Source organism: Hipposideros armiger, unplaced genomic scaffold, assembly GCF_001890085.2.
Source record: "Hipposideros armiger isolate ML-2016 unplaced genomic scaffold, ASM189008v1 scaffold_37, whole genome shotgun sequence".
In the NCBI taxonomy this organism is placed as follows: Eukaryota; Metazoa; Chordata; class Mammalia; order Chiroptera; family Hipposideridae; genus Hipposideros; species Hipposideros armiger.
Window position 1 is genome coordinate 4,884,011 of NW_017731387.1, and position 20,546 is coordinate 4,904,556.

Here is a 20,546-nt window from a genome sequence, read left to right on the forward strand (position 1 = left end):
TGAAATGTCCAAGATGTGTTACTTTCTGAACATTCAGAAGTCAGTCAGTCAATCAATAGCGAAAGCAGTTGGAGGCGGAGGTCGCCTGTCGTCATGGTGTCTTTCTGCAGAGGTCTTCCGGACTCTGTGCTGTGAGTGGGTGGTTACGATACCATCTGATACCATCTGGACGCAAACCAGACATGTGGGAGCCACACAGGAAGCAAAGTGAGAATGACAGGAACGGGCCCACTCATGTTCCCAGGAAGAAGTTGGCCCTAAAAGGAGAACCGTAATAACTCCGGAAATGTTTTTTTAATTTTTTTAATTTTAAAATGTTTGTACCTACAGCCGAGGGGAGCAGGCCTTCTTCCCTCAGCAGCATTCGCCCGGGAGCCCAGGCTGGGTGTCCCTCCCTGCGTCCCAGCGCGCTCTGCTCTTCCCAGGTGATCGCTGCACCGCACGGAACGGTCACGCCCTGACCGGCAGCGAGACGGAGCGCAGGACCGAGCCTGCGCCAGGCTCATTCAACTGGATCTGCCGCGCGCGGCCTAATGGCTGCATGGCGGGCGCTCAGCAGAAAGCACTGCATCGGAGAGCGAGCTGAAGGTAGATGCACTGAACGTCTAATGGGCACCAAGCGCTGTGCTCAATGCCACACAACAGGGGTTTTCCAGAATTTTTGGATTTCACTAATCAGTAAGATGAAAACAGAAAACTAACATTGCCTTAAAAAAAAACACTACCATATGCAACTCATAAAATAAAAAATTTAAGACTACAAGGCGAGGAAACATACCAGGCTACTATTCCCCTTTATGAAAATCTCCGGGACGGGTGTGGTCCCGGCTCTGATTGGGGGGGGCGTGGCCCCGCCGATTTCCTGGGGGGCAGGGTCAGCTGGAGGACTCGGCTGTGTCCCGGGGCGTGGCCTCGGCGCGCAGGGCGCGGGGGCGGGGCCTGCGCCACAGTCGGCGGCACCATGGCGAGCGGCGGGCCTCCGGGCCGGGCTCCGCGGGCGCTGCACTCCGCGCGGGCCGTGGACGTGGCCTCGGCGTCCAGCTTCCGGGACTTCCAGCTGCTGCACGTGCACCTGGACCTGCGGGCGGATTTCGGGAGCCGCACGCTGAGCGGCTCGGCCGCGCTGGACCTGCGCTGCTTGGCGCCCGCGGGCGCGGCCGAACTGCGGCTGGACTCGCACCCGAGCCTGGAGGTGACCGCGGCGGCGCTGCGGCGGGAGCCGTCCGGCCCCGAGGAGCCCGTGCGCTTCCACGTGCGGCCTTTCGCGCGCTACGGCAGCGCGCTGTGCCTGTCCTTCCCGCAGCCCCGGCCCGCGGGGGAGCGCTTCCAAGTGCTGCTCACCTACCGCGTCGTCGGGGCGGGGCCCGGGGTGAGTGTGCAGGTGTCCGCCCAGGTGTGCAGGCGCCTCGGCAGAGCGGGAGGAGGGGGCCCCCACCGCGCGGCCCCGGAGGCCCGGAGCCCTCCGTGCCCCCTCCTCCAGGCAGGCCGCCCGGGTTGCCCTCCTCCGCGCTGGGCACCACTGTCCTCTCCAGCGCCCCGGCCTGTCCTCCCTTCGGTTGCAGTGACCTGTCCAGATTATCCCTCAGGTCCTCTCAGTGCCTCCCAGCACATCACGTGGCTGGTGTCCTTTTCCGCGGAGGGAGGGAACCTTGTCCTCAGCGGCTTTCTGAATACGGAACTATTCATACATTGAAGTGAACGTTGTCCGGTGCTGACTCGGACCTTTTTTTCTTGGTGCCCTTGTTAGGGCCACAGGCTGAAACAACTCTGAACCCGGATACTTAATTTTAGTTTCGTTCTGTGAATCCCTGGATTCGCTTAAGAAAAGAATTTCAGTAAAACAGAGAATTGGCGTGTAGGAGGCTTTATAATAAGGTGGTTTTCTCTCGATTGATTGACTCGTAAGTCTTAAAAGGGTGGGGGTGGGGGTGGATATTGTAAATAAGATGTGGTAACATCTGCAAGTCAGAACACCTCCCCCACGCCCCTGCCATGGAGGGTCCTAAGGCTGTGGTGGGAAGTCCTCCCTGAGGTGGGTGGGTTCCAGGCTGCACAGTAGCAGGCTGCTTGCTTTCAGCCAGTGGGTTTATCTGGCCAGCAGTTCATCTTTTGCTCCTGCAGCTGGTTCCCTCTTTCACCACTTGGGGGATGAAGGAACCTGTGATAGAACTTGTTTTAAAAATGAAAGTTCAAAGCAATGCAAATCGACCGCTAAGGCAAAGGAAAAAACCCAGGGCTCCCTAGGGACAGCAACATCTGGAAATGCGTTTGGTTCCTCTGTTATATTCTGGTTCCTGGTTTGGGGCAGGAAGTAGAGATTAGACAGGATAATGGAAAAATTAAGCCCTCGCTGAATTTGCCTACTACAAGTGACACCTAAAATTAAATATCAACACTAAGACAATGCTGGCCAAGATCCACGCTTTACAAAGCACTGTCCTTTGCAGCATGAAGGTCTGTGTTGGTGGCACTTGGTCTTTAGCCCTGCCTCATTGCCCCCTCCCAGCAAGGGCTCTTACCTTATCCCAGACCTCACACTCTTTCTATAGCGTACGCACTGCCTCTGGCTTCTTTCTCCTTAATGTCATTAAAAGAGAAAGAAACAAACACGCAGGTCGGGCGTCCGTTCTGACTTGGCCTCTGCTCTCTTAGGTGTGCTGGCTGCAGCAAGCTCATGTCGGGCGTCCGTTCTGACTTGGCCTCTGCTCTCTTAGGTGTGCTGGCTGGCTCCCGAGCAGACAGCAGGGAAGGAGAAGCCCTTTGTCTACACCCAGGGCCAGGCGGTGCTGAACCGGGCTTTCTTCCCGTGCTTCGACACTCCTGCCGTAAAGTACACGTACTCGGCCCTGATCGAGGTAAGGGGCCACAGGGGACCTGCCCTTGGGACTGGAACTAGACCTTCGCGTCCAGGAGGCCGTGTCTCCGTGGGCAGACTGTGACACCCATCCGGTGGTAGCTCTGAAAATTCCTCCACGTGCAGAAACGTTACCTGCTAAACCCATCCGTGCAGCCCACTTGGTTTCCTGCAGGTGGACCTCAGCTCACTGCCATGGCTGTGCAGGTCGCAGGTCGCAGGTCGCAGCTCGGCCACGCTTCCAGCTCCTGAGCAGGAGGCTTTCTCTGTTGTCAGGTCCCGGATGGCTTCACAGCCGTGATGAGTGCTGACACCTGGGAGAAGAGAGGTCCCAACACATTCTTCTTCCAGATGTGCCAGCCCATCCCCTCCTACCTGGTAGCTCTGGCCATTGGAGATCTGGTTTCGGCAGAAGTTGGACCCAGGTAGGAGACACAGATCGTAGGCAGGGTCATCAGGTTGGCGCCTGAGGCTCCGAGGCCTCTGAGCGGTGCCATCTGCAGCGTTTGGACACGTGAGGCCTGAGTCAGCCAGAGGACGGTCTCCTTGTCTCTCTCCTCCCTGCCAGTTCGAATCCTGTGTCTGCAGTGGGGTCGCTGCTGTCCTGGGCCACCTGCGGAGCGACGCTGGGGCTTGGGCTGCAGTTCTAGAAAAATTGATCTGTTTTAGTGTCTTTAAGCTCTAAATCCCCTTCTAGTATCTCGATTAACTTGTTCCTGATTTCTCTAGCACTTGGTTCCTGGAAATACACGACCTTAATCTCATTGTCTCCCTCTAGGGAGGCAAGTGACACGGACCTGCAGGGAGTTAGGTGGCTAGCTGGAGCACAGCTTAGCCCTGGCCACCGTGTTACCTGCCAGGGTAGCTTCTTCCTGATGTGAGAGGATCAGACAGCGGGACGCTGTCTCTGCCTCTGTCACTGGCCCTGCCCTCGGTTTCTGAAGGAGGTGGGGTCCCTGGCAGGACTAGTTACCAGCCTCGGGCCTCATAGCTGGCTCCATAGCTCTGCTGGGGTCACGGGCCTTCCCTCCTGGGTCTCAGAGGGGACACTTGATGGGACTCCATTGACACCTGTGTCCCCCAAACCGTCAGGACAGCACCACAGCCTTGACGGATCAGCTACCTTGCTTTCAGGGAGGGCTGTTCTCCTGATAGACAGGGCAGTAGGTGACCAAAGGAGTATCGTTTTAGAGAATTCGCTCTCGTGAAGGTTCCGTCAGGGAGAGTGTGAACTATTAATGGGGAGCGAGAGAGCAGCGTAGACACTGGATAATAATGAGTTTTGACCCCTCTGTAATAAAATGACAGCATAGTACATCCAACCAGGTGACAGACATTTAGCTGCTGATGGGCTGACTCCTTCTCCATCAGGTGGACAGTCCTTGCCTCACGGATCACATCTTAGGGTCTTGGTGGGGGGTGTCACCTGGGAGGGTGTCCGGCAAAAGGTGCCACCAAACCCCGTCCGTCACCACAGGAAAATGCTGGGCAGAAGAGAGGGTTGGGTCTCCCCCGTACCCCACTATGTATCATCTCTTCTAATCTGTACACAGACTCGAATGAGGGAGGTAGTACTGTCCCCATTTTGCAGATAGGCAGACAGGCTTTGGTGAAGTGGTTTGTGCCACGTCCCATAGGTGGCAGGGCTGGAATTCAGCTCCAGGTGTTTCTGGTTTAAATTTTGCACTAGAACCTGCTGGTGAGAGTCCAGCTTGACTGAGAGCGTCCTAGTATTTTCTGACAGGAGCCTGTGCTGGCGGCGATGTCGTGGGTGTGCCCCGAGTGGCCTCAGCCTCCCGCCTGTAGGAAACCCAAGTTCTTGAGTCCAGGGACTTCATTAATTATGGCTCCCGGGCTGGGGACGGAGGGTCACAGAGTGGTTCCTTGCAGACACCGACTCCTACGGGGTCTCTTCCTCAGCCTGCTGCCCTGTCACATGATCTTTGGTGACTTTTCTCCAGGTGGTTGGCCCTTCCAGCGCCCGGGGCTGAGGGTGGCTTCATGGCGCCTCGGCCGCCTCTGCTCAGGGATTCTGCAGCGACTCAGCCTCCGCACTCACGGCCAGTCTCTAGCGCCTGTGGCCTCCCAGCCATTGCTGTGACCTGTACCTTATTGCAAACTGCAGGCCCCTTGGCCTCGGTCAGTCTGACCCCACCCTGCTGACCTGTCGGCGCCCTGGTGGCCTCGCCCCACCGCGTCCCTCCGCCTGCCCCTCAGGCTCCTGGGCCCCTGGCCTGGCCACTCTCGCTGACACGTGTCAGGTCCCAGCCCCTCGCCTTCCCGTTCTCACTTCGTACCTGGGCTTGGGACACGGAGGAAATCGTGAAGCTGCGCGTGCTGCCGCCACACATTTCAGGTTTCTTGGGAGAACTTGAAATTAAAGTTGAAATAGATATTTGTGTGATTTTCAAGATAACTCTAAGTGTCATCTTCAACTACAGGTGTGCATTCAGCATCCCCCCACACCCTAACTTACCTGTCCGCCTCCCTCTCCCCAGCTGTTTCAGACTTGACCGCTCTCGCCGGCTTCACACGCAGACCCAGCCCTCGCTCCCGGCGGGCAGGGCAGCCTTGCTGGGGCACATTTCATCTGTCAGATGTGATGACATCAGCTTCCTGCCCTCACCTTTCCTTTCCCCTTGGGCTGTGATCAGGGGTCCGTCCTCCGTGTGAAGCCCAGTGTCTTCACCGCGCCGCTGGCAGCCCCCACTCGGGCGCTTGCTTTCCTTTGAACCCCTAACTGTGCTTGCACACACGTGTGTGTCTCTCTCCGTCTCTCTCGTCCCCCCTTTCTCCTCCCCTCCCCCTCGGAGCACAGCCCCTCTGCCTCCCCTCTTAGCCAGGTTTGTCGCTGAGCCTGTGTGTCACCCGTTTTCTGCTCCGCGTCCATCCCACGAGGCCGCTCGGGGCTCTTGGACCCATGCTGGTGAGCTGGCCTCGCAGCTCCTGCCTCGGACTGCCCGCACTGTTACCTTCATGCGGCTCCAACGCGAGACGGAGGCCCGTTTTTCTACAGATGTTTTCAGGGTCTGGTCCCCTGGACGGTCTGTAGACACCAGTCTGCCCTCTCTGCTGTCTTGTCAGGAGCCGGGTGTGGGCCGAGCCCTGCCTGATCGGGGCCGCCAAGGAGGAGTACGATGGGGTGATAGAAGAATTCCTGGCAACGGGAGAGAAGCTTTTTGGGCCGTACGTGTGGGGAAGGTGTGTTCTCATTGCCGATCGTGTCCTGCCTCCCCGCTGTCCCCTGAATCCTGGGGTCCCCCTCTGTCCCCATCCCCAGAGGTGACGGGGTGAGCCGGGCCACACGCACTGTTGCTGAGGAGGGGACCCTGAGCGGAGGCCAGGGACGTGATGACAGCGGGCCTCGTGCCCGCGGACTTAGCTCCCCTGGCCGCTGGCGGCAGCCCCCACCCCACGTTTCCCTCTAACCCCCTCCGACTGTAGACCCCTCAGAGAGGTGGCTCTGCAGGGCCTCTGTGACCCTGAGTTGGCCACAGGTGAGCTCAGGTGCTTGGAGGGAGAACGGGGCAGAAGGTTTGGAGAGCAGGCCTAGGGGTTGGGGTGTGTCGGGGGGCTGACGAGGCTGCTGGGGACCCAGGAGCCTGGCGTCATCTCAGCACCTGCCCGGGGTCATTCGCGGCCTGTCTGGTGGCTGCATCGCAGGGTGTGGAACGAGGCTGAGAGAGGGCCTTGGCGGGAAGGGGGCGGGTCTGCCCTGGGGAGCCGGCCCCGCCTGACCCCCCGCCACCCCTGCAGGTACGACCTTCTCTTCATGCCGCCGTCCTTTCCGTTTGGAGGAATGGAGAACCCCTGTCTGACCTTCGTCACCCCCTGCCTGCTGGCAGGGGACCGCTCGCTGGCCGACGTCATCATCCATGAGATCTCCCACAGCTGGTTTGGGAACCTGGTCACCAATGCCAACTGGGGCGAATTCTGGCTCAACGAGGGGTTCACCATGTATGCCCAGAGAAGGATCTCCACAGTCCTGTTTGGTGAGCCAGCTCCCAGGATGGTGGCACCGGGCTGACGTGGGCGTGAAGGGCGGAGGGTCTCCTAAGCGCGTGGACCGAATAGCTGCTTGCGGAGCTAACGGCGTCCCCTGCACCTACGCTGCAGCCACACTTGCTGTGTTCTCCCTGCAGCCAGGCGGCCCTGCAGGAGAGTGGCCCGGCTGTCACCTCCGTAGTGAGGCTGTTAACTAGTCAGTCAGATCGTTGTCACCTGCCCACGTACCTACCAGCTTTGTACTAGACATGGTGGAAAACGCACCATTCGCCAGTTCCGCAGTGGTCCTGTGGACCAGATCTTAGTGTCTCCTTGGTGTGTGTGAGTTCTCTGTGACTGAGTATAGAAATGTGCCCAAGCCGCGGAGCCAGTGAGGACACACGCTCGAGCTGAGCCCAGGTGTGCGTTTAAAATACTGGCTCAGTGCTGTCTCGTTATTGAAGACCTGCTGTGTCTCAGGTGCTTTCAGAAATACAGCATTTATTATTATTTCTCTGACCAAAACCTATTTTGGCATATATGGAGAAGCACACCAAGAAATACTTACCTGTCGTCTCGCTGTTCAGGGACAATCGGTGTGTGCCCTTCAGACAGTTCTATGCGTGTGTGAACCCTCAGACCATGCGTGGTTTTACAGCTGCCTCTTTTTTTAAACTTAATCAACATTTCCCCAGGTCATTATATTTTCTTCTGCAGCTGCACAGGACAGACGTTTCATAATTCATTCAGTCTCCCGTTGTTACATACCTAGGCTGTTTCAGTTTTCCAGTGAGTGATGTTTTGACAAACATCTCTGCATGTAAACGTTCATGCACGTCTTGGATGATTTTGATAAACATGAATTCCTAGAAACTTACTTTCCGGATGTGAACGTTTTAAAGGCGTTTTGAGCACATACTGTCCCCTGCCTCCCAGAAAGTTTGCACAAATCGACACGTGCGTCCAGAAAACAGAGCAAGACCCCGTTTGTGAGCGTCGTAACCAGCCACCGAGAACCCTGTAACTGTCGTTATCCTGGGCAATGAGGACGCTGAGGGTGCGAGAGTCAGCAACTGGCCCAGAGTCAGAGGTTCTCGTAGCAGCAGGGGTGGCTGTTCAAACCCCTGGACCGCTTCCCACCCTCACTTTTAGAGCCAGAAGGAGATGTAGACACCCGTAGAAAAATTTGGGGTGATAGTGTCTCTTGCCCGATGGGAGCAATCAGATGAAAATAATCTGCTTTCATAAAAGATGAAATTACTATCACCAAATATATTACTACCAATAAAAATACAGGGGTAGGGAAAGGTAACTGTCACAGGACAAAGTGTGGCTCCCCGTCTGCTGGTCTGGGAGAGACTGACAGCCTGAGCTGACCAGACCCTGTGTGGCCCAGGGAGCTGGGGTGCAGTCCCGTTCTGTCCTGGGGTCCCCAGGAGGGGCGGCATTGGGCGCAGGGATGTCGTTCTCCTCGTGGCCACCAGGGGGCAGCAAGCCTGTCCCGCCAGGACCGCAGACTTGTGTTTGACGGGTCTTGGGGCCTCTGGTTCCCTCTGCCCAGGGGCTGCCTACACCTGCTTGGAAGCTGCCACGGGGCGGGCCCTTCTCCGTCAGCACATGGACATCGCCGGCGAGGAAAACCCGCTCAACAAGCTCCGCGTGGTGATTGAACCAGGTGCTGGAGCCTCTGCCTGGCACCCCCCCACCCCGCCCCCAGGCGGGCTGCATGTCGGTCAGTACGAAACCGAGGGTACTGTCCTGGGGTTGGAGCCCCAGAGCGGGCTCAGCCGTCCTGGCTCGCGGCCCGTGGGAGCTGTGTCTGGACCGTGCGTCCTGGGTGACTTCGGCTGCATGTGTGCAGCTCTGCCCCTGTCACCTTACAGGGCTCTTGGCATTCCACTGTGTCCTCCAGCCAGACCGTGGGTCTGTAGAGTGTGTGACCGAGCACCATTGAGCTGAATGACTTGTCCAAGGTCGCGTGCTTGGTGTTCTAGCCTTGCTCTTTAGTTCCACATGTGACTAATCTCACGCCCTCGTACGGTGGAAGATAGCGGTCCTTGATGGCACTGTGAGAGTGAACGTCTTGTAGACTCGTGACTATTTTTGGCTAGAACCACTCGCTGTTCTGGGAGAGGAGGAGGCTCTAGGTGGTGATCAGTGGGGCTGGAAGGGCCCCGAGCCCTGCACTGTGTCCGAGGCATCTGTGGAGCCCACCAGGAACCTGGAAGGCTGGTTCCTTGTGCTCCTAGAAGGCCCACAGTTACCGGCCCTTTCCGGTCACCTGAGGAGGAAGGCTGGGGTGGGCCTGGAGTCCCACCTTCTGTCCCCAAGGAAGCTGGCTCTGACCTCTTCCAGTTACTCGCGGAGTCTGGCGCTTGAGCAAAACCGCAAGGGTGACAGGTGCACATGCTCAGGTGTTGTCTGCTGTCCTCTGCCAGGTGTGGACCCAGACGACACCTACAACGAGACGCCCTACGAGAAAGGCTTCTGCTTTGTCTCCTACCTGGCCCACTTGGTGGGTGACCTGGACCAGTTTGACAAGTTCCTCAAGGTACTGTCCACTCCAAGGTCGGGAGAAGGAAGACGAGAGGCCAGCGTGGCTGGGCCGGAGATGAGGGCACAGGAGGAGCCCGAGGGGTGGGCTGCCCTCCCGTGGGCGCTGGCGCCGCTGAGATGGACATGCCCCCTTACAGGCCTATGTTGATGAGTTTAAGTTCCAGAGCATCTTAGCCGAGGACCTCCTGGACTTTTACCTGGAGTATTTCCCGGAGCTGAAGGCACGGCGCGTGGACGCCATTCCAGGTGAGCAGGGGCCGGCCCATGGGCTCGCGGGTGGAATCACAGCTCGTCTGCGCCTGGACGGACGGGGTGGGGGACACCGGCTCCGAGTCACCGGCAGCTGGCTCTGGGGGTCGGCCTCAGGCGGCCGCATGACGGCTCTCTGTGCTCTTGCCTCGTCTTCTCCCGCATGTTTCCTTACTCGCCTTCTCGTTTGCTTCACCCCGGGCCACATGGGCAGACCCTTAGCTTGGCCCAGAGCTGCCCAAGCCAAGCCTGGGACGGCCTCCCGCACAGGGCACGTGCTACTGCTGCCTGCTGCCTGATCCCTAAGAGAGTGGAGAGCGCCCGCACAGATGATGCAGCCGTTAGACACCCCCTCATGCTGTGAGCGCTGAGCCAGCTCGCGGGTTTGGCGGAGGAGGCCGCCTGCGCTGACAGCTGGGCTACCCGGATGGCGGCAGCGCTCACTCTGGTCAGAGGCCCACACGGCAAGGCCGTGAGCCTCCGTCGCAAGCAGCTAATAATTGCGGAGTGGCTGCTGTGCAGCGGGCAGCGTGTGGAGCTCCTCATGTGTTTGTTTAATCTCATCGCTGCCGACTAAGGCAGGGCCTCCCCCCGCGTACATAAAACGAGGCGCAGAGAGGGGAGCGGACATGCCAGGTCCTCCTGCTTGTGGCCGGCCGGCATAGGGACCCAGGGGCCTGGCCCAGAGCCCCAGCCGTGGCCGTCAGGGAGAGACGTGGGGCACCCGTCCGCTTGGTTCGGTCAGCAGACAGCACTTTCACTGCAGGAAAGGGGCAGTCCCGTCTATGTGACAGTGTCCAGGCGGTGACGGGGACCCTGCTGCAGCTCAGAGCCGTGAACAGCCAGAGTGTGGGTGCAGAGGCAGGTGGCCTGAGGCCTGGGGAGCCGCTTGGCCGAGTTGCCTGGGAGGCTGCACAGGTTCTGACAGTATCTTCTCTCCAGGCTTTGAGTTTGATCGGTGGCTGAACACCCCTGGCTGGCCGCCCTACCTCCCTGACCTGTCCCCTGGGGACTCGCTCATGAAGCCTGCCGAAGCGCTCGCCCAGCTGTGGGCTGCAGAGAAGCTGGACATGAAGGCCATCGAGGCTGTGGCCATCTCCGCCTGGAAGACCTACCAGCTGGTGTACTTCCTAGATAAGATCCTGCAGAAATCCCCTCTCCCTCCCGGTGAGAACAAGAGGGTGATGTCTTCGCCATCGGGAATCCAGCCCCTTGGGCAGGGCTCTCTGTCGGGCCCGAGGGAGACTCAGAGAAGTTGTGACGCTTGCTCCCGGGCGACTGCCAGGTGTCAGAGGGGGGCAGCAGGTGGACACAGCGCTCGTCGGGCAGAAGGATGCAGGTCACGCACGAGTGCTGCGGGGCGCGGGGCGTCGAGCCAGCATCGAGCGGGCCCGGGCCCGGCCGGTCACTCGTCTAAGCTCTCACATCTGTTGCGTCGCTTAGTCCTCGTGACTCTGGCGTAGGGGCTGTGATGATGTGGCCCCAGGTGGCCGCGGCCCCCACCTCCACGTGCTCAGCCTGTTTGCTGCTCTGCCAGGAGCCAGCTCCACTGGGGGTGTCCTGTGAAAGCCATGATGACGTAGGCTGGAGAAAAGTGGGGCCGAGTCTTCAGGGGTTCACATGCTATAATCCAGGAGTAACAGGGTCAGTCTGTGACACTGTTGGGGACATTCGGTGGAAGAGGCCCAGAAATTAAGGCACCTGTGAGCACAGGACTTTCTTACCGTTTCGGAACATCGAGTGGGCGGGCTGAGGAGTGAGATGGGCGGTCGGGACCCCCTGAAGCCACTCCGGGTGCCTGAGGTCGACACACGTCTTAGGATGCGGACCCCGGGCTTTGCTGGCAAGGTCGCCTCGATAACCCCTGTCTGTACTGTACCTATTGGGGGGTCACTCTGGTAGGTACCTAGATGTCTGATCACCGTGATGTAACCCTGGAACTACTGTAAAACTGTAATCGAAAAATTAAAAAATTACAAAAGACACCCTGTTTTTCCCAGGGAACATGAAGAAACTGGGAGACACGTACCCGAGGATCTCCCAGGCACGCAACGCAGAGCTGCGGCTGCGATGGGGCCAAATCGTCCTGAAGAACGACCACCAGGAGGACTTCTGGAAAGTGAGGGACTTCCTGCAGAGTCAGGTGGGTGCCCCGCCGTGCGCCTGGTGGCCCCGCGTGGGAGGGGAGCCAGCCCAGAGCTGGGCGCGGGTCTCGGCAGGGGGGACAGGGGACAGGGGACAAGCGACCGTGAGACCACAGGTTCCCGCTCCCTGGGGAGCCTGGCACTTGGGTGTCCGGTCGCCCGGCAGAGCTGCCCTGCTGGGGCTGCGTCGGGCAGTTCGGATGCCGGTCCTCAGACTTCAGAGCAGGCTTGGCGTCCCACGGCTGTTGGCGCCGGCGTGGAGGCCCTGAGCCCCCGGGAGGCTCCTCCCAGCAGCCTCTGGTCTTCGGGGACTGGCTAAGTGGCTGACTCGCATGGATGTGAATTGCACGTGTGGGTTTCCGTCTGTTGCCAGTGTCGGACCTCACGTGTCCCTCAGCTTTTTGTGCTGAGCCTTGGCGTCTGCTGTCAGCTGGCTGCCGACCACTGACAGCTTCCCGAGAGTTTGGGTCCCACTTGTTTTGCTGACTGTAGACACCCCATGCTGTCCTGCGTTGGGGCGGCACTGACGTCGCTCTGCCGGGATGCTTGGCCCCGAGCCGATGCCAGAGCAAGGACACTCTTGTCTGGGAAGCCCGCGTTCCAGCTCCAGGGCCCCTGCCCGGACTGCTGGGACCGGCCGTGGGGCGGGGGGCTGGACAGACCCGGGGCCAGGCGGCAGCAGCCGTGCGTGTGTGTTTCTTGCAGGGGAAGCAGAAGTATACACTCCCGCTGTACCACGCGATGATGGGTGGCAGTGAGGCGGCCCGGACCCTCGCCAAGGAGACCTTCGCAGCCACTGCCCCCCAGCTGCACAGCAATGTCGTCCACTACGTGCAGCAGGTCTTGACACCCAAGGGCACCTAGCGGCACCTGGGGACGTGTGGGGACCCCGCCTCTTCCCAGGGACCGCAGCTTTCAGAATCATTGTTCCCAGTTCTGGTTTCCCAGGCGCATCCCTGAGTTTATGTCTCTCAGGATAGTCTGTGGACCTGAGTCCTGATACCAGGGACCACCTGGCTCCCGGGGCTCCCTGCCCCTTAGAGTCTGGGCAGAACAGAGAGGCTTCTGTTTTTGCTGGTTCCTGAGTCGTTCGCAAAGAGATGCATTCTGGCATTTTTTTCTGGCTTAACCTTTATTTTAATAAATATTTTAAAGTGAAAAGTGTTTAAGTTGGAGTTTTAGATTGAGTGACTATGAAATTCCTTCCCTCAGGTGTCCCCTTCATGTGCAGGTGTCCTGAGACTAACTGGGGGAGACCCCTGTCCTTAGGGAGCTCCCAGGCTGTAGCAGGAGGGGGTGCCACACGTGCATATGAACAGTGCAGCAGCATGGCTGTAGCGTGGCTGTTCAGGAAAAGTGTGCAAACGAGCGGCAGCCCAGCCCTCCCCGAGGCAGGTAGGCTCCACCTGCAGGCTCCTCCCTGTCCTCCCTGAGATAAGTGGCCTTGTGGCCCCTGTAGCCTCCACCGCCCTGGGCCTCGCCTGCCTCCAGCCATGATAACTTCATGTGTGATGCTGTCCTAGTCAGAATGGGTCTCACTTCTGGTTCCCTAGTTTCTAGTGGGGACCTAAGTAGTTAGCAGCCTAGGTTTGGGGTGTGGGATGAGGGGAGGGTTGCTGAGAAAAATTTTAAATATATTTAAGTTGGGGCTGCCCGAGTGGCGCGCTGGTTAAGAGCTGGCTTGGGACGCCAGAGGTGAGCAGCAGGGCCCCAGTTCGGATCCCACATGAGGGTCAGGGACACTGCGCCCTCTACAGCTAAGATGCTGAACAACAGCTCAACCTGGAGCTGGGCTGACGTGAGTCGCCGGCGACGGCGTAGGCTGCAGTCCCTGTGGCAGTGGGTTGCCATGGGCTACCGTGTGTAGCCAGCAGCCAGCGTGAGCGGCCAGTAGCCGCAGTGAGCGGCCGTCCAGAAGCCGGTGACTGATCTGCCTCGCCCGGGAAGAGCGCAATGATGGTGCCAACTTGGGCCAGTGAAGCAACGTCCTCCACAACTAGACTGAAGAACAAAAAAACGACAGCAACTTGTCTGTTCCCTTTCCCCCAATTCCCCAGCGCTGTTCCCATCCCCCAATTCCCCAATAAAAATCTTTTAAAAACCCAAAAACATATATATTTAAGTTGCCTTTCTTAAATACAGGGCACCCCAAGCCAGTCTGTGGCTCTGTCCTTGACTCAAGGTGCTCAGCACTGGCCTCCCCTCCCCTGCACAGAGCACAGCGCTTACGTATGAACAGACTTGTTCTCACTCAGCGAAAGCAAGCCGGTGGTGGCCGCCTATGAGTGCCTCGGTCCCCGGCGGAGAGGGGACTGTGGGACCTAGGAGAGGGGTTTGGGGCCCAGGACTGGAAGAGCTTTAGGCCCCAGCCTTTCCAGGCTGTCCCTAGCAGTATGTCCCAGGCAAGGATGACTCTCGGGCTGTGCAGACGCCTCCCTGCTCCCCAACTTGGGGTCTAGCTTAGCGCTCTGAGACCAGTGCCCTCTCCTTGTTTGTACAAGAACCTACAGCACCGGGGAGCCGGTTAGTCACAGTCACCGTGGGAGCCCTTCCTGTGTCCAGCCCCTGTGACCCCACCAACTTTGCATGTCCTCACCGAGCTGTGTCACCTGCCCCTCACCACGGGGCCACCCAGCCGTCCTGCTGGCATGCCTGTCCTTCCTTAGAGCTGGGATGCAGTGCTCTGAGTGCCTGTCCCCGAGACGAGGCTGTCGCCCTGCACAGCCCCCCGACCCCCCACCCTCCAGGGCACTGAGCGCAAAGCTAAGGCTTTGCCAGCACCTCCCAGAGCACCGGCCACTGCAGACATGCCCACTTGGGGGTGAATGAGGTGCTAGCCTGAGGCAGTCCTTGTCTCAGCCCCATGTCTCCCGAGAAGCCCCTTGAAGGCAGGGGGGCCGGTGCCCTTCCTCTCACTGTGTGTCCTCTGGCCCCCTCCTCGCAGCCTCAGCCGGCTGAGCTCTGTGAGCCGTCCTGGGCTGGGAGCTGGTTCTCCCACATTCCAGGGTGAGTGACTGGGTAGAGGGTGTGCCTGCCTCAGGCTGCTTGGGGGGAGGCCCCTGGGGGGCTGGGGTAAATCCTGGCCAGAGCTGCTCTCTGCGCCCCCCGCCATGCCCCCCGCACTCTAGAGGGGACCCTGAGCCTTAGCCGTGCCCTGGGATCCGGCACTTTGAGAGACAAGGAGGGTGAGAAGCAGGTTGACCGGGCTGCGCTTCTCAGTCCTCGGGCCGCAGAGTTAACGAGAGGGCGGCCCTGCAGGTGTTTCCCCTGTCCTCTGAGTAGGCCCTTCACCCCTGAGCTGGGCCGTGAACCCTCTGGGAGAGCGATACTCAGAGCCTACGTCACAGAGGCTGAGAGAGCCAGGCCTGAGGGGAGCTTCGGGGTTATGAGAGCCGAACAACCTGGTTTTTACAGATGGGGAAACAGAGGCACAGAATCCCACAGCTGGGGCGCTCCCGCCTCCCTCCTGCCACCCCATGCTGCCCCCGCTCGGGGCCTCAGCGGGGTCTGTAGGGCGCGGTCCCTCGAGGGGAGCCCACCATGAGGGCCTCACCCGGCCCATGGGGACAGCACAGCCCAGCGTGGAGCTGAGCGGAGGCCTCTGAAGCGGCGGGACACGTGGTGTACGTCTGCGGCACCAGTCAGTGGGCTTACCTCTCGGCCCTGCCCCTCAACTCGCCCCATGTGGCCTGGGCTCCGTGTATAAAACGGGGGTGACCGTCCCTGTCTTACAGGGTTTTGTGAGGATGAAAGTGGACTGTGCTGAAAGTGCCTGAGAAAACAGTAAACCGATATGAAGCGGCCCCGTCTCTGACCACTAGTGGGCAGCAGGCGGTGCTGGTGACCGCCACGGAGTGGAGACGAGATGGGAGACCAGATAGAGCCATACACGGCCGTGTGGGTCCCTGCACTGCCAGCAGCGTGACAGGGAGGCCAGGGACAGCGGTGAGCAGGGCCAGGTCTGCAGGAGCGATGGCGGCAACGCTGATGCTTGGATGGGGTCCGAGCAGGCGGAGAGCACCAAGGCCTTGCCAGCAAAGCAGGTGCCAGCGAGCGGGCCTACGGCTTGGGACGCCGGCCCTGGGCTAGGCTGGCAGGCCCGTCGCCACCCACTAGCCTGTGGACTCTGCCTGGGGAGCCTTTCAGCCTGAACGCTGGGTCTGTGGGGCAAATCCCTAAGTCTCAGGGCCTTCTCTCCCTGTCGGGCCCCTTTGTCCCCAGATCTCCAGATGCTTGGGGCCAGCAGCCTCTGCGACCCAGGTTCCCAGGGAGGGGCTCCAGTCCCCCGACTTCCCCCTTGCCGGCCCCTCCCTGCCTCCCTGGCCTGTCCCCCACCCCCTGGAGGAATTTCCTGGGCCTGAGGGCAGCCGAAAGTACAGAGCTCCCCCCCCAGCGACCCTCCCGTCACCCGCCCAGGCCTGTGCCCTGTGCCCAACCCCAGAGGGTGCGGGATGACCGTCTGACAATCATTAAACCAGCTGGGCCTGATTTCCCAGCATGCCAGCTAGGACCCGGGCCAAGTGGCACAAAATATGCAAATCACCTGGGGCCAGGCGCCCAGTCTAAAGGCCAGGAAATCCCCTGGGTCCAATGAGCCACCAGCTCAGGTTACGGGGCGGGTGGTGTGAAGGCCTGGCGGGGAGGGGCTCCACGCGGCTATTTAGGGCAGGCGTGTGCGCTACCTGGCCAGCCGCTGCCTGGATCTCCCGCCTGGATCTCCCGCCAGCCTGCCGGCCCTTACCTGCCTGCCTGCCACGCCCGCACTGCCGCTTGGGTAGGTCCCCACCTGTCATGTTCCCCAACCTGGGCCTGGGGACAAGGAGGGTTTGTAGTCCCGACCTGCCCTCCGCGGTTCTGCACTGTGTGTGAGGCGATGGAGCTGAACTGAGGGTCTGAGAGCAGAGGGACCACCCCTGGGAGGGACAGGGCGGCCAGTCCCACTCAAGGGCCCAGGCGGGCTGAGGAGGGAGCCCGGCGGGAGGCCTGGTCCCCCAGTGGGCTCTGAGATCTCAGGCCCATGTTGAAGATGGGGTGTCCGGAGAGATGGGGACCTTCGTGTCCCCAGGCTGGTTCTGCCCTAGGCTTGGCTGGAACAGAGTAGCTGGCCGAGGCCCGGCGGCCCGGCCCCTCACCAGCCTCCGTCCGTCTCTCCCCAGGTAGCCTCATGGCTGCCACCTGTGAGATCAGCAACGTTTTTAGCAACTACTTCAGCACCATGTACAGCCCCGAGGACCCCGCCCTGGCCTCTGTCCCCCCTGCTGCCACCTTTGGGGCTGATGACCTGGTACTGTCCCTGAGCAGCCCCCAGATGCCGCTGGAGGGCGCAGGTGCGTCTGGTGGGGGCGGGGAGGGAGACGGCCACCTAGGAGCCTGTTAGGTGGGCGCGTCAGGCAGGGAGGCGGGGGCCGGGGCACTTGGAAGAGGCTGAGCGGTGGGTAAGGGGGTGAAATCCGTCCTGGGGGGGCCCTCGGCAGCAGCGGTGGGTGCCGGAGCTGGGCCGGGAGGCCTGACCCGCCGCTGTGCCGGCCCCTCGCAGAGAAGGCCAGCTGGCTGGGCGAGCAGCCCCAGTTCTGGTCCAAGGCCCAGGTCCTGGACTGGATCAGCTACCAGGTGGAGAAGCACAAGTTCGACGCCAGCACCATCGACTTCTCGCGCTGCGACATGGACGGGGCCACGCTCTGCAGCTGCGCCCCCGAGGAGCTGCGTCTGGTCTTCGGGCCTCTAGGGGACCAGCTCTACTCCCAGCTGTGGGACCTCAGTGAGTCCAGGCCCTGGTGTCCCCAGTGTCCCCCGCTCCGTGAGGGAGGCTGGCCCAGGGCTCGGCCCCGTGTCCCGAGCCCCGAGCCCAGGTCAGCGTGACTGTGGGAGGGACCTGCCGGCGAGAGCCCCTGAGGGTGAGCCGCGTGGCCGGACGCCAGCCTGGGCGCCAACCTCCCTCCTTCCTCGTCAGCTTACAGCTTCCCTGATGAGCTCAGTTGGATCATTGACCTGCTGGAGAAGGACAGCGAGTCCTTTCAGGAGACCCTGGGGGACCCAGGCCCCTCTGGTGAGAGCCGCCTGCCCCCTCAGACTTGTCTCCCCCAGCTAGGAAGGCCCGCCGGGCATCACCCCTGCGTGGCCTCTGCTGTCCATGTGCGGTCCCCTGAGCCCCGTCTGAACCCTCACCTCCTCTTCCCAGACCAGGGGAGCCCCTTTGGCCAGGAGCTGTTGGACGACGGCCAGCAGGCCAGCCCCTGCTACCCCGGCAGCCACAGCACAGGGGCCCTGTCCCCGGGCAGCTCGGACGTCTCCACCACAGGTGAGGGCCCTCACCTGAGACGCAGCCTGCCTCCCCCTGAAACGTCCCCGAGCCCCTGGTTCCCGCACCCCGCCGGGGGTGCGGGCTGCGTGGGGACTCACTCGGCCACCTCCCCTAGGGACGGGCGCCTCTCAGAGCTCCCCGTCTTCAGACTCCGGTGGAAGTGACGTGGACCTCGACCCCGCCGACAGCAAGCTCTTCCCCAGGGGTGAGTGGAGGCGCCCCAGTGGGCGGCGCCGGGGCCAGCCCTCCCCCCGACCCCACGCTCCTGACCTGCTACTCCCTCCGTAGACGGCTTTCCCGACTACAAGAAGGGGGACCCCAAGCACGGGAAGCGGAAACGGGGCCGGCCCCGGAAGCTGAGCCGAGAGTCTCGAGAGAGCCTGGACAGCAGGAAGAGCAAGCATGGTGGGTCCTGGTCCCCGCGCTGCGGCGGGCGGGCGGGCGGCGGCCACACTGCCCACTGTCTTTCTTGTGGCCACGCAGTGGCCGGGTCTGTGTGGCGCTGGTCGCCACCTAGCTGCTGGCGGTGCCGGAAAGGAGGGGACATTGAGGCTGCTGAGGAAGTTCCCTGTGCCCTTGCCCCCGTCCAGCCTGCTGGGAGGGACACCTGGGGGGTGTGAGGACAGCTCCTGGGAGTGGGGAGCTGAGACAGAGGATGGTGCTGGACCCCCAGCCACAGACCTGCAGCTGGTGGCCTGGGAGATTGCCCCAAGGCCCCTCTCCCACACTGTCCCTGCTTGCACTGTGGGCCTGGCTGTTTTCTTCCTGTTTGTCGGGGCTCCTTGTTCCCAGGAAGCGGTCCCCTCGTCCCCCAGGCTGGGGCCGGCTCTGGGGTCCCATACTTGCCAGGTGGTGAGCAGCGGGTGTGCTTGCTTTTTGACTGTGGCCACGCCGCAGCGTGTCCCACCCACACCTGCGTGGGTCTTGCAGCAGGAGGATGTCTGTGCTGTGAGCCAGGCCTTCCGGACTCCCTGCCCGGGACAGCACGTGCACGGCATTCGTGGGGCTGTGCTGGGACGTGGGCGGGGGTCCGGGTGCCAGGCCGCTGCTGACGTCTGTGGCCTTGCAGCCCCCAGGGGCACCCACCTGTGGGAGTTCATCCGGGACATTCTCATCCACCCGGAGCTCAACGAGGGCCTCATGAAGTGGGAGGATCGGCAGGAGGGCGTCTTCAAGTTCCTGCGCTCCGAGGCCGTGGCCCAGCTGTGGGGACAGAAGAAGAAGAACAGCAGCATGACCTACGAGAAGCTCAGCAGGGCCATGAGGTGAGTGGCTGGCCGGGGACAGCCAGCCGGGGACAGCGGGGCCAGGGACGGCGGGCAGCGCCCCACCTGTGAGTCCCATCGAGTGAGCGCCACAGTGTCTGCCCACTCAGGGAGCACATGGTGACCTGCGGGAGCCGGAGGCTGGCACAGAGCAGCACAGGGAACGGTGACGGCAGCTCTGCGGGGCCCGCGAGGCCGGGCCTGGAAAAGGCACACCGGAGCCAGGCCCGCGCGCCCTGTCCCGAGGCGGTCAGGCTGCTTGGCTCTGGGCCTCAGTTCCCCCCAGATCACCGCTCAGCCCTAAAATTGAGCAGTTGGTCCCCGATCACAGTTCTAGGCCAGAGCGCCGCCTCCTTGCTGGTGGGAAGTCAGAAAGCGGGTCAGGCTCAGGTATCTGGGGACGGGCCACCAGAGGAGGGGATGTGGGCAGCGGCCGGACGCCAACGACCGTCGTGTCCGTGCAGGTACTACTACAAACGGGAGATCCTGGAGCGGGTAGACGGCCGGCGGCTCGTCTACAAGTTCGGCAAAAATTCCAGCGGCTGGAAGGTAGAGGAGGTTGCAGGCGGTCGGCACTGAGGGTCTCAGTGGACCCGGGACAAACGCACGGACTTGAGGCCGGCAGCCCCTACGGGAGGACGGCCGGCGAGCCCCCGCTGCGCTGCAGGGGAGGCTGAGGTGCCTGCTGTCCTCGGCCACCCGCTCGTGGAATTACAAGCCCAGGGTTTGAAGTGACTCGTCCGCTGAGGGTGCCGCACGCGCTGCTCCCTTATTTGTGCCTTCCGAGGCACCCCGAGACCCGGGCTGAGGACGCCGCCTTCCTCGTGCAGGTGCCCCGTCAGAGGCGAGGAGGCCCGGGGCCCAGGGCGCCATGAGCGAGGGGACAGGACACCCCCACCTGCTTTCCGGACTGACTTGCACCCCCTCAGAGCTTGGACCCGCGGGCGGGGGTCAGGGTGCTCTCTAATTTATGTGATATAAATATGTCAGATGTACATAGAGATCTATTTTTTCTAAGACAGCCCCCTTCCTGCTCCTCTCCCACCGAGTGCTGCTGGCTGGACTGACCGTTCTCTGCTGGGCCAGCGAGGGGTGGGGGTGCCGGGACCCTCAACACAGGGCCCTGGTTCATTTCTTCTGAATGGAGGCACAGACCTCCAATAAAGTGCCGTCTGGGCTTTTTGTAACCTTTG

The 20,546-nt window shown here is 61.2% G+C and overlaps 2 protein-coding genes across 3 annotated transcripts; both read left to right on the top strand.

The window, feature by feature from the left end:
• The first annotated feature begins 324 nt into the window (after positions 1–324).
• Positions 325–12,956, top strand: RNPEP (arginyl aminopeptidase). Of its 2 annotated transcripts, none has more exons than XM_019638066.1 (11): positions 325–588; positions 2,715–2,855; positions 3,131–3,279; positions 5,939–6,055; positions 6,611–6,846; positions 8,400–8,513; positions 9,277–9,389; positions 9,532–9,640; positions 10,586–10,810; positions 11,644–11,786; positions 12,493–12,956. In XM_019638066.1, exons 3-11 carry the CDS (start codon positions 3,155–3,157, stop codon positions 12,649–12,651), a joined length of 1,341 nt encoding a protein of 446 aa, XP_019493611.1. In that variant the 5' UTR covers positions 325–588; positions 2,715–2,855; positions 3,131–3,154; the 3' UTR covers positions 12,652–12,956. The 2 variants fall into 2 exon arrangements, with proteins under 2 accessions (XP_019493611.1, XP_019493610.1); XM_019638065.1 differs by lacking the exon at positions 325–588 and adding an exon at positions 934–1,369.
• Positions 12,957–13,860: 904 nt separating this feature from the next.
• Positions 13,861–20,529, top strand: ELF3 (E74 like ETS transcription factor 3). Its single transcript, XM_019638091.1, has 9 exons — positions 13,861–16,561; positions 16,944–17,114; positions 17,324–17,545; positions 17,738–17,833; positions 17,966–18,085; positions 18,204–18,293; positions 18,377–18,493; positions 19,158–19,353; positions 19,818–20,529. Exons 1-9 carry the CDS (start codon positions 16,378–16,380, stop codon positions 19,930–19,932), a joined length of 1,311 nt encoding a protein of 436 aa, XP_019493636.1. The 5' UTR covers positions 13,861–16,377; the 3' UTR covers positions 19,933–20,529.
• The last annotated feature ends 17 nt before the right edge of the window (positions 20,530–20,546 follow it).